The sequence below is a fragment of a genome, unplaced genomic scaffold (assembly GCF_019419815.1).
Source record: "Pyrus x bretschneideri cultivar Hongxiangsu unplaced genomic scaffold, Pyrus_bretschneideri_v1 Contig62, whole genome shotgun sequence".
In the NCBI taxonomy this organism is placed as follows: domain Eukaryota; kingdom Viridiplantae; phylum Streptophyta; class Magnoliopsida; order Rosales; family Rosaceae; genus Pyrus; species Pyrus x bretschneideri.
The window spans coordinates 1,201,379-1,217,987 of NW_025999801.1; the positions used below are offsets into that span (position 1 = coordinate 1,201,379).

Below are 16,609 nucleotides of genomic sequence, written 5' to 3' on the forward strand. Positions count from 1 at the left end.
TTAAAGAATAATTTTTTTCATTACTTATATAAAAACACGTGATGTACTACCCGTCTTCCGGTTATAATTAAAATTTTCTCGAGCCTCAGCCCGCTAGACGGTCAGCGAGGCTCAAGTAGACATTTTTACAAACCATTTTCACCAAAGAATATAGGTAAACGAATCCACCAAACCCGTCGCTACGTGGTTGGGGTGGACGGGTTTACGTGTTGAGCTTCATGGCAAGAAATGTCCACAAGCCTAGAAAACAACCAAATAAAAAAATCCCACACATGACATAACTAACGAGGAAAGATAAAAAGAAAACTAATGAAAATGATTTGAAAATTTTAAGTTTTAACGATAAGGATAAAATAAAGAGTAAAATAAATAGTACCATAATTGATTTTTTAGTATAAAAATATGGGTTTTCGTCAAAATAAACAGTACCGGAAGCATTTTGTTAAAGTTTCAAAAAATAAAATCTAGTTAATCAACTTAGGCCCGTTTAGCGGCTTGCATAAGGAACCGGATAAGATTAATAAGAAGGAGGATTCTCTACCCTCCTATTCTCATCTTTTTTCATCTCCTCCTCTTACACATTACTTTTTATCTTATTATCTCTATAAAAAAAATTAATATAAAATATTGACGTAACTTAACCGTGACCGTTCAAACAGAAAAACATGAAAGGATAAAGAAATTAGAAGAGTAGAGAATCCGTCTCCTTAATAATATGAATCCACTCATTTGGTGATCTCCCGCATTAAGTAGCCACCGAATTATTTAACCGGTTTCACTTACTTTGTACGGTGTATGCCCGCTTAATAATACTGTCCAAAACACCTGTATTATTAGTCGGGTTTCCTTCTCTCGCGAACTCGTCTGCACATTTCAGTTGAAGAATTTGTTTGTGCCTTCCTGTTTCTTCTCCGACCCAACAAGAATTCTCTAGCTTTCCAACTGGCAAATTAAACCCAGCCCATGACATCCTGCCGACCAACACACCAAAAAAAGATCTTGAAATCCCTTGAACTTGACTGCTTCTGGCTACAATCGCGCCGCTCTGCAGTCTCGTTGTCTTTGTTTTCACACCCATGATGGCGGATCGATAATTGAGACAATTTCATCTGGATTTTGGGAGTAATTAATGATTTTTTTTTTGTGAGGTAATTAAATTCAAAATCGGGAAATTTCATCTGAATTTTTTATTTCAATGGATTAGAAACCATGGAGAATTGGAGATGATGGAATCTGGTAGCAGTGATTGCGAGGAGAGGTGGAATTGAGCTTTTGATTTCAATGGTATGTTGGCGATGGTGAGTGCTGGGCCGCTGCCTGGGTTGGTTTCTTTCTCTTTTCTGGGTTTTCTGTCGGTGTGCAACAATTTTTTTAATTGTTATTATTTAGTTATCTTTTTTTTTTCTCCATTTTATCATCCATGAGTTTTTGAAATTTGTCTTTTTTAATCCTTTTTTTTTCATTTATCATCAATTTTTTCTTAAAACAATAATAATCTTCTTATCCGATGCAATATCGATACAGTATTAATAGTCTGATGTTAGTCCGATATTGTATTAAATACGCGATTATTTAGTTAGTATATTCTAAACTGTCAAATGAGCTCTTAAAATATTTTTATTGTGCCGAACTATCTCGAACTCAACTATCTTCCTAGACTAAATGGCAAAACAGACTTGAATTGAGCGGGCGGGTGGGTTTTCTCCCAAAATTCAAAATTTCTAAAATTATATCTGACCCAATCTAAAGCTAGCCAGTTGAATTGATCAGATTGATTGAACGGTTTGTCTGTCAGTATGCCGGATCCCTAGTTGACCGTGTATAACACAAATATTCTCTTTTGTCAGTAAAAATGGTGATGTTCATAGATTAGGTATGGTTTTTCATTTTCCGAATAATTATTTAATGTTCTTGGAGGTGACCATGTACAACACAAATATTCCCTTCATTTGATGATTGTTTTCTTTTCCAAATAAGGTCCTTCATTTGATGATTATCCTTTATAATTTTTTTTGTTCTTTTGTAAGATTGTGTTCTTTTTATCATGTGATGATTATATTCTTTTATCTGGCATGTGCATATTCTCATCACTTTCTAGAAGTAGGAATAAGAGAGAGAAATGCGGAAATATATATAAAACACTCTTATGTCACGTTTACGTTAAGGTAATTTTAATAAATAAAAAAAGTTGAATTAAATTCTAATTAGGATACCCTGTTGTTTATAAATATTGGAGAATAAAAAATATGGCGCGACTGAAATGAATTTTGAAATTCAACTTCAAAATTTGGAGGAATTGGATTTCCTTTAATTTGGTGGTAACCGAATTCCGGGTTATTTGAGAAATTGAAATGGATTTTTCCTTCTCATTATACCTCACTTATTTCTGAAATTTTACAGTTGCCATTTGCGTTAACCCAACACCAAATTATGTTCTCTCTTAGAAAAAAACTAAAAAAAAAAAAAAAAAAAATCAAAGAATCAAAGTTTTTTCATAAAGTTAAAATAAAATAAAGTTTTATTAAAAATAAATAAATAATCAGCATATACAATAGATTACTATAACATGAGCATTTTAGTAATCACATTGATTTAATTTTGATTCATGTGAATTAGTAAGCACAGAAGTGAATGAAGAAGAAATTACTAGATCATGCCCTTCGAAATTCAATTGACTTGTTTCAAGGTTATTTCAAACATTTCAACTCTCCACCCTTCTTCAAGATATTTTACCTAAAATTTTCATAGAACTAGATTTAAATTAAAACAAAACCCCTATCTTAATTTCTTCTCATATAGATATATAAATAACTAAAAAAAATTTCGGTTACTCTTGTGTTTATCCATATCATGTCGAGTGACAATTGAAGATCTAGTGAGTCCTGGGGTCGCAGACCATTCTCACTCTCACGAGGTCATTCAATCGGTTTGTTTATCTGTTTATCTGTTCATCCGTTCTGAGTTTCGATATTACTCCATCATCTCACATTGTGGGATAAGCGACAGGTTGAGCCACCCATACAACGAAGATAAGAAGTTGTAGGGGTCTAAACGGAAAATGTTGTAGGGATCTAGTTATGAAAAGTGAAACCAAAAGCTTTCCTTCAAGTTTTATGGCTCTGATTGATCAAGAAGGAATTGTCTAAATACAAAATAAAAACTGAAATTATCCTCCGCAAATTCCTTGTATGCAACTCTTTCTTTAGATATGGATCATAAAAAATACATGATATCATTCACACTGCATGGTTATCGTCATCTATGAAGAAAATAAAAACCTCATTAAAATGTTCTGATCATATATGAAAAAATGTCTTTGGTACATATTTTGGAAACAAAGTGGGTTCAGGTGCACTAACTCACTGAGCTATATTCACAATATCGGCTTAGTGGGATAAACATATTACGGTTGTTTCTATTGTAAAATTGAAGAGTGAATGTGTTAGTTGGGTCTTTTGGATAATTAGGTATTGACTTTACTATAAATATGATAGTCATTAACATCATGTGAGTTGAATTTGAAATTTTTCACTTACAAATAAAATAGTACTGGTTGGTTTTCTGATTTTTCATTTTCTTTTTCTTTTCCTTATTTGTTCGTAGTTGGTTTTCTGATTAGTTAAAATCCTTAATTTGTGCTTTTTGCTTTTATTTTTGGATAAATTCCACACACCCAACACCAACTTTTTTTATTCTTTTTTATTTTTTATTTTAAGAAAATGGTATATTCGTGAATCTAACGTCCTATTTGGTATAACATTTTTTCATTAAAAATAAGCAATACACTGTTTGATAAAAATAAAATATCATGCTTATTTTAAAAATAATAAACTCTCCCTACAACTTTTAAAATGTCTTTATGTTACTTTTGAAAGATGCTTTCACAAATCAAATGAACTCTTGAATAAAGTCAATTTTGGATTAACCAGTGTAACTTTTGTTTTTTTGGTTGAAATCACAGTTATAAGGTCAAAATCAAATATTGACTTTAGTCCTTTGACCATATGTCCCAGTCATATTTTAATTTTCTAGTAGTCTACTTTGGTTAATTTTCTAGTAGCCTATTTTGGTTAATTTTCATCGATCTTCCTTTAAGAGTTAATGGAAATCCAAATCTTACGCAAGGACTGAATCTAATTAACCTTTTATTCGTTTGGGTACATAACCATTACAAGCTTCATATCGAAAACAAACATGCATCCACCCCATTGAGCATATCTCAAATAGAGTTCCGCAACTTAAGATCTTTGAAAGCATGACAAGAAACAGATTAGAGGCAAAACCTCAATTATTTAATCCAAATAAAACTTGATAATTTAGATTTGCAAACCCATTACTTCATAAGAGGATCATAAAGCCGAAGTGATGGAAGTGCTTTGCCCTTGAGCTTTGCCTTGGTACTAATGTACTCATTCCAATTAGTGACCAGCGGGTAGAGGGGAGGGTGGCTTGGGCCAACAAGCTTTGCTAGGGGTGCGATTTTGACGGCTGCCGGCGGTCCATAATGGTAAACAAGTGATATACGGTGTTGTGCCCGTTTCACCAAGACCCGATGGAGGACACTCGAGTACAAACCGTTAGATAATATGCTCATGAGGTCACCAACATTGATCACCAGAGCACCGGGAACTGGTTGAATCGTGAACCAACCGGTGCCCTCCCGAAAAACTTGCAAGCCATCGATGTTGCTCTGGTGGACAATGGACACAAGGCTCGAATCAGTATGGGGAACAAGGCCTAGGGTCCGATCTGGATCCGGACAAGACGGGTAAGAGTTGAACTGGAAGACAGCAGATGCATTTTGATCATCACCTTTTGGACCATCCCATTCGACGTCGTCCTTGGATATTCCTAACGAGGCAAGCATTAGCCACACGAGCCTAGAGGCAAGCCTCTTGATCTCTCTCTCAAATTCTTCGGTAATGCAACTGAAAAAAGAGAAAATATTCAACGTTGGGTCAGTCAGTGCACCCGAATTAAGCAAGAACCACTTAAAAAAAGGGAAATTAAAAGGCGTATTGCTCTTTGGATATGCATACTTATTGACACATGATCTAATGGACGTACGTTTCATATACAATGATAGGACCCGTCTATAAATAACAATCACTCTATAAATAACAAAGAGTAGTTAGTTGTACGTGTCATGAGTACTGTGATGGGGTACCAGAATTTGGTGTAATCTTGGGGCCAAAGTTGCGCATAATGTTCAAGTGGTGAGCCAACAATAGTGAAGCACTCAGACCACTGCTGCTTGTCCCAAAAGGCAGCTATGAGATGGAAGCCGTAGCCGGAAATTTGACCCGGTGAGCGGGCAGCTTTGAGCTTTTGTTGGGCTGGCAGGGAGAAAAGGCTTCGAGCAGCAGATTCCATGGCATGAACCAGAGACTGGGGGATGCCATGGTTTGTGAGTTGGAAGACACCCCAAGTCTTGCAGGCATGGCCTAACAGTTGAAGGGCATTTGGGTCATTCAGATCGACAACGGGGACGGAGTCCGACTCCAGGGAGGGATGCTCGTTGAGGGTTGTCCATGCATACGAATCTGGCAACTCATGTAATGAGTTGAAGTCATCAGGGACTTTGTCCAACACCACATTCACAGAGTTGCCTTCGTAGGCATCAGGGACAACACTTGCACTTGCACTTGCAGGCATGGTAGAGAGAGAGAGAGAGAGAGAGAGAGAGAGAGAGAGAGAGAGAGAGAGTATTTGTACTTGGGATGAAATTTGATGCCCTTAGCTAGTGATGAATATATAGGCATTGTCAAAGCTTCTCAAACCCAGTAATTAACCCAACACATTTTTAGATCACGTGGGTGTACCACATAATGCAACAAATGATATTATAATTAACATTAATGAAATAAACTCATTAATAACATGTATACATCACTTGCAACGTCAAATCTTACACCAATATGATTTAGTATTTTTCAAAAATAAAAGGCGAAGATTGGTAGAAAAATAAGAGGAGTCATGTTCAACTTTATAAATTAAGTAAAATGTCAGGAATACCACATTTTTGCAACATTTTTGTGTACCATTCTGATGTGGCAAATAATATGCATATGTCACGTCTATTAATGAATTTATTTATGGACAATCACATTAATAGACGTGCATATTAACAATCATCTATGTCGCGTCTATTAATGAATTTATTAATGTGTGTGCATTCACATTTTTCATCCTTCATTTCACTCATTTTTGTGTTCAACCTAGCATTACTCATAAATTAAACTGTTGAATTTGATTTAATGAACTAAAACATTTAAATTGAGAGAAAACAATGAAACAAGAAAAGAAAAAAAAAACAGATTCATAAACAAAAGTGAGGTGCGGCTTCAATGCTACGTATCATTTAGTGTGTTTAAGTGACATTTATCTCTACAACTAGTTAGACCTTCTATTTTTAATCTCAATCATTTACTTTATCATTTCATTTAATGTTACGTACTACTGAAGAAATTCCCTTGAAAATGAGAGTCAGATATGAGAGAAGAGGATGAAAAAGGAGCCAAAATGATGACAAGTAACCGACAACACACAAAAATGAGTGAAATGAAGGATGAAAAATGTGAATGCACACACATTAACAATGTGGGAAAAGGATGAAAAATGTGAATGTGTGTTTAATGAATATCTTCAAAAGATGTGAAACTGACAGAAGAACAAAAGGAGACAAACGTGATCTCAATCCATAACTGAAACATTTTCTTCTGGATCGATTGTTTGTTTCTATGAACTTGAATTTATACATTGTCAAAATATATTAGAGGATTATCCATCCATGCACAAATGACAAAAGAAAAATAAATGAGAAACTTGCCACCGTAAAGTGGTAGATTGCTTTGGTGGTTAGTCTTTTTCTTCAACCTACATTGTTTGTGGTTCAAACTCTCCTTCCCCTCTTTAGCGTGAACTGGTGTAAAATATTGATTGTAATAAAAAAAATAGAAAACTTCATTTTAATCCTTGGCAAAGATGACTTTTAGATTAAAACCATAAGTTAAATCAAAATCTAATTTTAGTCCCTTGATACATTAATAACCTAATTTTTAATGTATTCATTTTATTTCATTATAATTTTCCTTTTCATTTCATTTATCGTAATATATTTTGTTGTAAACATTTAGATAAACTAATTTTTGTTATACAATACATTTCGATGTACTTTGTCCTTCATTTAGGTACATTAAATTCATTATAATACATTTTGATGCATACATTTAGGTACACACATTTCAATCAATACATTTCGATACAAACATTTAGGTACATTAATTCAATATAATACATTTCGGTACTAACATTTTGGTATATACATTTCGGTATACACATTTAGGTATATTAATTTAATATAATACATTTCGGTACTAACATTTCGGTGCATACATTTTGGTGTACACATTTAGGTACATTAATTTATTATAATATATTTCAGTACTAACATTTAAATACATTAGTTAAATATAATACATTTCTGTACTAACATTTAGGTACATTAATTGAGTCTTTCAAGTTTGAATAATGTTAAAATAAAATTAATAATTAAAAAACTCTTTTTTGGTCAAAAAAAAAAATGACAATTTGTATGTTAATAAATTTAAATATTTAATAAGAGACATTAAATCAAATGCACATTAATTCTTTTGAATTAAGGACACATCAAGGGATTATTATCAATATGTAATCTAACACCAGGTTTATTTTAAATTTCAATCTTATTGAAGGATTAAAGTTAATAAAAAAGAGGTTTTTGAACATTAGTCCTTGCTAAAGATTAAAATTTAAAAAAAAAAAAAAACCTGGTGCTAGATTACATATTCAATTTAATTCGTTGAAGCGTACTTTTATCAAAATTTATATTCAATTTTTATTATTTAATGTGTATTTTTATTTAATCTCTCCACATTAAATTTTAATTTTATTAATATGCACATATTTAGTTCTTTAATTATAAATGAACATAAATGAGAAAATATTAAAAGAAATTTGTGATACAAAAATATATAAATGCATATGTCACATCCCGTCCTGGGCCCCCACCACATTCCAGGCTCAACTCCACCATAGCACGATATTGTCCGTTTTGGGCCCTGACCACGCCTTCACAGTTTTGTTTCTGGGAACTCACACGAAAACTTCCTGATGGGTCACCCATCATGGAAGTGCTCTTGTGCGCTACTCGCTTAACTTCGGAGTTCCCATGGAACCTGAAGCCAGTGAGCTCCCAAAAGGCCTCGTACTAGGTAAAGATGGGAATATACATATAAGGCTTATAAGATCCACTCCTCTGGGCGATGTGGGATCTCACAATCCACCCCCCTTAGGGGCCCGACGTCCTCGTCGGCACACTTCCGGCCAGGGATTGGCTCTGATACCAAATTGTCACATCCCGACCTGGGCCCCCACCACATCTCGGGCTCAACTCCACTGTAGCACGATATTGTCCGCTTTGGGCCCTGACCACGACTTCACGGTTTTGTTTCTGGAAACTCACACGAGAACTTTCTAGTGGGTCACCCATCATAGAAGTACTCTCGTGCGCTACTCGCTTAACTTCAGAGTTTCCATGGAACTCGAAGCCAGTGAGCTCCCAAAAGGCCTCGTGCTAGGTAAAGATGGAAATATACATATAAGGCTTACAGGATCCACTCCCTTGGGCGATGTGGGATCTCACAATCCACCCCCCTTAGGGGCCCGACGTCCTAGTCGGCACACTTCTGGCTAGGGATTGGCTCTGATACCAAATTGTCACATCCGGGCCCAGGCTCCCACCACATCCTGGGCTGAACTCCACTGTAGCACGATATTGTTCGCTTTGGGCCCCGACCACACCCTCACAGTTTTGTTTCTAGGAACTCACACGAGAACTTCCCAGTGGGTCACCCATCATGGAAGTGCTGTCATGCTACTCGCTTAACTTCAGAGTTCCCATGGAACCCGAAGCCAGTGAGCTCCCAAAAGGCCTCGTGCTAGGTAAAGATGAGAATATACATATAAGGCTTACAAGATCCACTCCCCTGGGCGATGTGGGATCTCACAACATAAGTGTATAAAAATGATTGTGCCGAAATATATAAAATTAACTTTTTTGTACCTAAATATTTGTACCTACATGATTGTACCGAAATATATTATAATGAACCTAAATGTATGCACCAAAATGTATTGTGTTGAATTAATGTACCTAAATGTCAACACCAAAATGTATATACCAAAATGTACATACCCAAATCTAGTATATTGAATTAATGTACCTAAAAGTCAATACTCAAATGAGAAGTATTAGGTTCGAATATCGTAGATAATAAATTCGATACCAAATTAGGTTGTCCATTGTGTAACTTAGTTGAACGTCTCTTGCCTTAGTGTAAAATATATCGTTGTACTTAAAAAAAAAAAAAAAAAAAAAGAACTCAGACGTGTATACCAAAATGTACGTACCGAAATGTGTATATATATATTATGATAATTGAAATGAAAATTAAATTTAAATGTAATTAATACATTAAAACAGGAATAAAAAGATAAATAAAACATCAAAATATAACTAATAAATGAGATGATTAAATGTACTAGGGACTAAAATTGGATTTTAATCTTACACAAAGTTATAGTCTAAAACTCATCTTTTTTAAGGATTAAAATGAAGTTTTCTAAAAATAATAATAATAAAAAATAAAAATAAAAAATAAAAACTTGCCACCATCTCTATATATATGCACACAATCCTCACTCTCTCACACAATCCTCTCCCCCTCTCTCTCTAGTAGAACTATCTACTATGTCCAGTGGAAAACTCTCAGATGCATTCAAATCCCACCCTATCTTTCTCCACAAGCAACAGCCAGACGACTTCAGTTCATTGCAGGAATTGCCGGAGTCGTATGCATGGACGTCACAGCTGAACGAATATCCGTCTTTCGAATCATTATCTTGCTCAGAGTCTGTGCCGGTAATCGATCTCACCGACCCAAATGTCGTTGAACTCGTAGGACATGCATGCAAGACTTGGGGCATGTTCCAGGCCACAAACCATGGCGTCCCTCAAAAACTTGTTGACGACATGGAATCTACTGTTCGAAGCCTTTTCTCTCTGCCACCCCAACAAAAGCTCAAAGCAGCTCGATTGCCCGATGGCTTTTCCGGTTACGGTTTCCATCGCATATCTGCCTTTTGTGAAAAGCTTACGTGGTCTGAGAGCTTCACTACCGTTGGCTCACCACTTGAACATTTTCGCCAACTTTGGCCCCAAGATTACACCAAGTTCTGGTATGTACGCATGCATGCACGTATTACTCCAGCCACTAATAATTACATATACATTATTTAGATATACAAAACTAACATATGTGTTTTACAATATGTCGTGTATTCGAGAATGTGTTAGCAATTAAGTGTCAGTTTTTTGTCTCTAAATTGCATATTTAAATATATATATATATATATATATGTGTGTGTGTGTGTGTGTGTGTGTGTGTTGTGTTTTTGCTTTGAATGGTGTTTGATTTTTGTTTGGTCAGTTGTATTGCTGAAGAATATGAGAGAGAGATGAAAAGGCTTGCGGCTAGGTTGATGTGGCTAATGCTTGGCTCATTAGGCATATCCAAGGAAGACATCAAATGGGCGGGTCCAAGAGGTGAATTTGAAGATGCATCTGCAGTCCTACAATTCAACTCTTACCCGGCTTGTCCGGATCCGGATCGGACCATGGGTCTTGCCCAACATACTGATTCAACCCTCATTTCAATCGTCCACCAAAGCAGTAACGCCAGTGGCTTGCAAGTTTTCCGGCAGGGGGAGGAGGGCCGTGGGTGGCTTATGGTTCCACCAGTCCCTGGGGCTTTCGTGATCAATGTGGGTGACTTCATTCACATGTTATCAAACGGATTGTACCAGAACGTCCTTCACCGGGCAGTGGTGAACCGGAGCCAGCACCGCATATCGGTTGCTTACTTATGTGGTCCTTCGGAGAATGTTCAGGTCTCACCCCTCTCAAAATTACTTGGCCCGAGCTGTCCTCCGCTGTACCCGCCGCTCACTTGGAATGAGTACCTTGGAACCAAGGCAAAGCTTCACAACAAGGCACTTGAATCACTCCGACTGTGTGCTCCTCTTAATTAGTTAAGAGGATTTAATGAATGTAACCATATAACTACTTCGTCTTCCTTTGCTTACTTATCTATAACAAAATAATAAAACTTCGAATTCTGCTACGTAAGAAATTAAAGATATAAATATTTCTTACATGCCTTTGACTTGCTATAATATTCATGAATTTAACGCACAAGGAAATATAATACATTTTGTACAAAAAGTAGAATTTCTAGTTTATGATGTCTTCCTCTTCCTCCCCAAGTGTCTCTGTTCCCTCTCCTCCACCATCATCTTCATCACCACTATCATCATAATTCCCGACATCGTTGTTATTTCCAGAATGATTGTTATAAACTCTTCCAACCATGGATTTATCGCTTCCCTTTAAAGCATCCTTCTCTGCAAGTGAGGACAACTTTTCAGCCACCTGTTCCTCACCCGCGCTTTCTTTAACTGCTACAGTAGGAAATTTCAAAGGTTTGTCAGGACAATCTTTGAAGAAAGAGTTTGTTACCATGAACCTAAACACCTGCAGGAGGTGGCTTCTGTCTCTCCTAATTTCTGCACTAAGAAGCTTCTGCAGCAAGGTTGGCTCCCTCTTGTTGAAAGAAGGGTTATTAGACGAATCCTTTTGATGTGATCTTTGCCTCTTCGAAAACCGATCCCTTCTATCATATTTTTCTCTCTTACCAAATTTGTTTGCCAGTCTCCCCTTCTTGGTCAATGATTCATTATCTTCTTTTACATGCCCTTGATTTGAATCTGCGAGGTAGTATGATGGTACTTCGGCAACTTCAACTCCCAACTCAGCCTGCTTTGTAAGAATATCCTTGAGTTGCTGCAACGAAGAATAAGAAAAACTATCAAATATAGTAAAGTGGTGGCAAAGATTTACTTCCTCAGTATCCGGAACAAAGTAAAGGAAAACCAGTATATCACCTTCTGAAACATAAACATCAAGCATGATACCAGTAATAGAAGAATCTTAGTCTCTAGTAACTAGGTTCTGCATAACTTCCGACACTTTTGAATCTAATTTAAAGAAGATGGATGAAAAGATTTGGATTGATGGCATATAAACTCAGATCCTCACCCAGACAAAAAACTTAACGAAGAAGAGCTGTCTCAAAGAGCTCTCATGACATGATCCAAAATTTCAGGTTTAATGTAATACCAGTTATCTCTTTGAGTAACAATTAGAAATATAAGCCACGATGCAGCTTAGAGACAACATCAACAACAAAGCCTTTTCCCACTAAGCGGGGTCGGCTAACGATGCAGCTTATAGACATACTAACAAAATGCAAAAAGTTAACCAGAACTAGCTCAATTGGCCTAGGTGATAATGAGTTGAGCAAAAGTATTGCTCAGTCTTCTTCAATGATTAGTGTTCAAACAGTCAGCGCGAGTGCACGCTCACACACACAGAGAGATAGAGAGAGAAGTAACCGGCACACCTCTCGTCGAATGTTGGCCTCTCTTTCAATGACCTCTGAATTTATCATCTTTTCACTTATCTTCTGCAAGTGGCATTTTGATATTAGAAAATCTACATTTAGATGGAAAGAAAAAGCAGGCATGTCTCACAGTCAGCCAAACCTTCTCTATGTTGGATTTTGATGGATAGTGCTTCCTACGTTCTTCACGCCACCGCTCAATCTCTTGTTCCGTATATGACAAGGAAAGAGATCTTCTCATTTGGGACAGAAAGAAGGCGCATCCATATACATAAAAAGAGTGACAAGTTTCATTAAGAAACAGGACAGTGTGATCACTCAAAAGTCAAGATGTAAGGATTATGGATGCTGAGAATGTAAAGCTAATTCATGACTGTTAATTTTGCAATGTAAAGCACAAATACATATTACATTTTACTCCTATCTGTGAATTTCTAGGTACCACGCCCATAATTGTAAAAAGCTTTTAGACTTCGGGATTCACAGATGGCAGTTGCAGAAATACTCATCTTAAAATCAAAAGTAAAGAGGAAGTTTCTTGTTATCTATCCTCTTTCTTGGAGAAACATTATGGTATCATCAATTTTGGGATTACATTAAAATGGTATTTTCAAAGTCTTTGGAACTACAGTCAAACTTTGGCCTTCATTGACAAAACCAGTCAAGTTTCAATACTAATGTTACTGTGCTGCAAGGAGCGTGAACAAGAGGGAGAAACAATAAGACCCAGTTGGTATTATTGATACTTTTTTTTTTTTTTTTTTTTTTTTTTTTTTTTTTTTTTTGGAGCACTGCCAATTTGGCTGAGCTGGTTCAAAACTCAACTTGTTTAGCTAAAACATTTTTAGGTTGAGCCGTTTTAACTTCGAGTAAGCTTATTCTGGATAAAGGTTTGTAGGCCTGAATAAAAAAGGGACTAAAGCATAAATCAGCCCAATTTAGGCCTCACACAGTATCTTCAAATAATTTTTCCATGCCGACCTCCCAAATACTGCTCTACATAAAGGGCATCTGATCGCTGGGGCTCGAAGGTTGGGCTGGGATCAGCTCAGGCCAAGGAAATTGTATCTTAGTGAAGCTCAAACACGCCACCAGCCTGCCAATTGAAAATCCTACATTTGACTACTCAACTACTCAAGCAAGCTATTATATTTTGCGACACTGTTGAACTACCATGGTAAAGTAAGGGCCTGTCTGTTAACACTTCCATTTTTGGTTCAGTTTTTATATTTTAGTAATAGTAATAGGTAGTGAGGAAATGCAAGGAAGAAATAACGGACGGGGATGGGAGAGTGATGGGTAGGGAGGGATTGATGGATGAGGGATGAAATGTACAAGAAATGACCTACACGGAAAACCCAAAATTTAAACCTAGAAGCAATTCCAACTAGAAATTTAAACGCCAAAACGAAAGTGTTTCGAAATGAGCACTAAATAATTGAATATGATTATATCTAATGATGTTCTCAATTAATCCTCTTTATCAAATTCCCCCAAGAGAAAAAGTTCACTAATTACCACTAAAGACTTGGCGGCCTAAAGTTATGTTCCAAATGAAAAAATAGCTCTTTGTTAGAGTTTATAATGCAATAAACTAAGCCAAAAACAGCCTCAAAAGATGTAGTTAACCCGCTTTGTTGAAAGCCATCTTAACAGAGGGTCAGAGACAGGAATAATTTAATCAAGAGTATGTTGTTAAACTTATAAAAGAGTGTATAACTTAATCGAGTATGTTGTTAAACTAATAAAGGAGTAAAAGTATCTTCAAGACAGTCTACAAGTCCAATTGGTGAAATTCCAATTAGAGAGTCATAAATTCATTCAAAACTATATGATATGAGAGAGCAGAGGTTACCTCTTCCCTTGCTTGCCCTGGTTTGAAGAGTTGGCCAGAGCAAACTTTCCTTCGCTCTCATTTCTTAACCCTGCAATTTTGTGGACAGCGAGGAATGAACATCATGCTTACAAAAAGTATTCTGTACTTGAAAAAGTAACAGGAAATCATGGTTTATGATTTCTCTGCAACCCATCGAGTATGGACAATGACATTAAAGGAATAAACAGGAAAGATACTATATAAACTTGGTACTTGGTAGACAGGTATAAGTCCATACCTTTTCCTTTGTGCCCATTACGAAAAGTGAACTTTCCCTTTGCATTTTTCATATGATGTGACTGAGGATTCTGAAATCTACACAAACCATATTTATTAATAATCCCAAATCATTGGTCCAAATCTTCAGAAGTAAAAAAATGAAATGACACTAGTATGACCTACCCCCCTTGGTGATTCTTCTGATTTTTTGCAAAGTTTCTGCTTGGTGATTGTTTCCAATTGGAATTTGAATTGTAACCACCATTACTGTTTGAATTATTTCCCTGCAGAAGCTGACACCATTTTTATCAACCACAGCCAATGCATTTACTTCAAAGTAATATATATCTACTCTAGTTAGCAACTAACTGTTTTTAAGAAAATGTACTTCATAAAAAAAAATGATGGAAAACTATCTATATCAGAGTTAACAGAAAAAAGAGCAGGACATTTTGACAGCCAAATGATGTATTTTCAAAAAGCATGGCCTTACTATATCAATATAATGCAACAACATTGTCCATCGAATCATAACCAACAATAAAGTGGCCTACTTATCAGTATATATAATTAACCACCGAGCACACACATATACACAGACAAAGGTGATCTCGGAATTTACCATGCCCTTACAAAACATTACAAACTAAGTCTGTTACTAATCTTAAGAAGAAGAAACAAAAAAAAGGGGTCCATTTTATAACCATTTTGTTTTTAGTTTTTAGTTTTGATTTTTTATTTTTCTTTTCCAGCTAGAGATAAAGGAGAAATACATGGGTGCAATGACGGACATAGAAGGGTGGAGGAGGGATGGTGGAAGAGATGTAGAAGAAATGTATAAGGAAAGGTACACAAAATGAAAACTAAAACACAAAAATATCAAGATTTTGTTCTCATTCATTCTTCTTTAATTCTTCCCCTCTCTCCCACCAACCTTCTTTGTCCCTCCTTTTCCTCAAACACAATAACTGAAAACTAAAAACTAAAAATTATCAAACAGATAAATAAATGCAGCAATATTCATGTAATACATTTTGCCACAAAGACTATAAATTCAAATATCCGCAAGGCAAAACAAAGTTACCTGTGTCCCTTGCACTGGAGGTAGACCCAAGTTTTGCTGATTCTGGTTAGCTTGCTGGCCTGCCTGATTAGAATGCAGATTAGCCTGGTTATTTGCAAACAATGGGACATTTTGAGACATTGTGGCCCGAGGTGGTTGATTTGATCCCGGAAAAGCATAATTAGGACGGACTTGCGATGGATTTTGCAATTGCATTGGCACAAATTGATTCATGTTTTGCATTGAATTCGGCAAACAAAACTGCCCATACGGTAAACCCATATTCGGGTTCATCTGTTGCTGTAAATTTAACATGTTATGCCCAAATATCTGCCCAGGCACTTGAGATGACATCAATTGATTCACTTGCTGCACCAAATTGCAAAATTGCCCAACCGAGTTCATACCTTGCCCGTTACTTTGCGAACCAAAAAACCCAACATTCGGCTGACCCGGTTGAGATGTAGGGCCAACGGAACCGAACTGAGGCCTACCCAGATGGTTATTTTGCATAGGAAGAAGATTGTTTGGTAGATTCATGAAATTGGGTTGAGCTATCATGGAATTATTAGTACTAAATTGGACTGGAATTTGGGGATTCCTGATACCCAATTGAGGTTGCATCTGCATACGCATGGAACATTGCAACATATCAGATTCCGTAACCTCCTGTTACTTCTTAAACAAGCCATAAAAGCGAAAACCCAGAAAGCAGAAGTAGGTTGAAGTGAGTGAAAGCAGTTATATTTTTTGCAATGCAGGAGAAAATTACCTGGTGAGGAGGTGGAGCCGAGATACCCGTCGTGTGAGCTTGGTTGGAATGGCGAGGAAAGGAATTGTAGTGAGGTAACATTTTGCAGCGTCCAGACCGATACAGTGACTTCTGGGTAG

The 16,609-nt window shown here is 36.3% G+C and overlaps 3 protein-coding genes across 4 annotated transcripts; 1 reads left to right on the forward strand and 2 right to left on the reverse strand.

Annotated features, from left to right (window-relative positions):
- Positions 1-4,333: 4,333 nt before the first annotated feature.
- Positions 4,334-5,662, reverse strand: LOC103946216 (gibberellin 3-beta-dioxygenase 1). The gene is made up of 2 exons (XM_009356874.2): positions 5,168-5,662; positions 4,334-4,928 (listed from the first exon to the last, which is right to left on the reverse strand). Exons 1-2 carry the CDS (start codon positions 5,653-5,655, stop codon positions 4,334-4,336), a joined length of 1,083 nt encoding a protein of 360 aa, XP_009355149.2. The 5' UTR covers positions 5,656-5,662.
- Positions 5,663-9,611: 3,949 nt separating this feature from the next.
- Positions 9,612-11,138, forward strand: LOC125471829 (gibberellin 3-beta-dioxygenase 1-like). The gene is made up of 2 exons (XM_048572644.1): positions 9,612-10,277; positions 10,526-11,138. Exons 1-2 carry the CDS (start codon positions 9,791-9,793, stop codon positions 11,128-11,130), a joined length of 1,092 nt encoding a protein of 363 aa, XP_048428601.1. The 5' UTR covers positions 9,612-9,790; the 3' UTR covers positions 11,131-11,138.
- Positions 11,139-11,191: 53 nt separating this feature from the next.
- Positions 11,192-16,061, reverse strand: LOC125471828 (GATA zinc finger domain-containing protein 14-like). 2 transcript variants are annotated; one of them, XM_048572643.1, is made up of 7 exons: positions 15,740-16,061; positions 14,839-14,939; positions 14,675-14,751; positions 14,416-14,485; positions 12,703-12,793; positions 12,561-12,623; positions 11,192-11,941 (listed from the first exon to the last, which is right to left on the reverse strand). In XM_048572643.1, exons 1-7 carry the CDS (start codon positions 16,031-16,033, stop codon positions 11,333-11,335), a joined length of 1,305 nt encoding a protein of 434 aa, XP_048428600.1. In that variant the 5' UTR covers positions 16,034-16,061; the 3' UTR covers positions 11,192-11,332. The 2 variants fall into 2 exon arrangements, with proteins under 2 accessions (XP_048428600.1, XP_048428599.1); XM_048572642.1 differs by having other exon boundaries at positions 14,839-14,948.
- Positions 16,062-16,609: the final 548 nt, after the last annotated feature.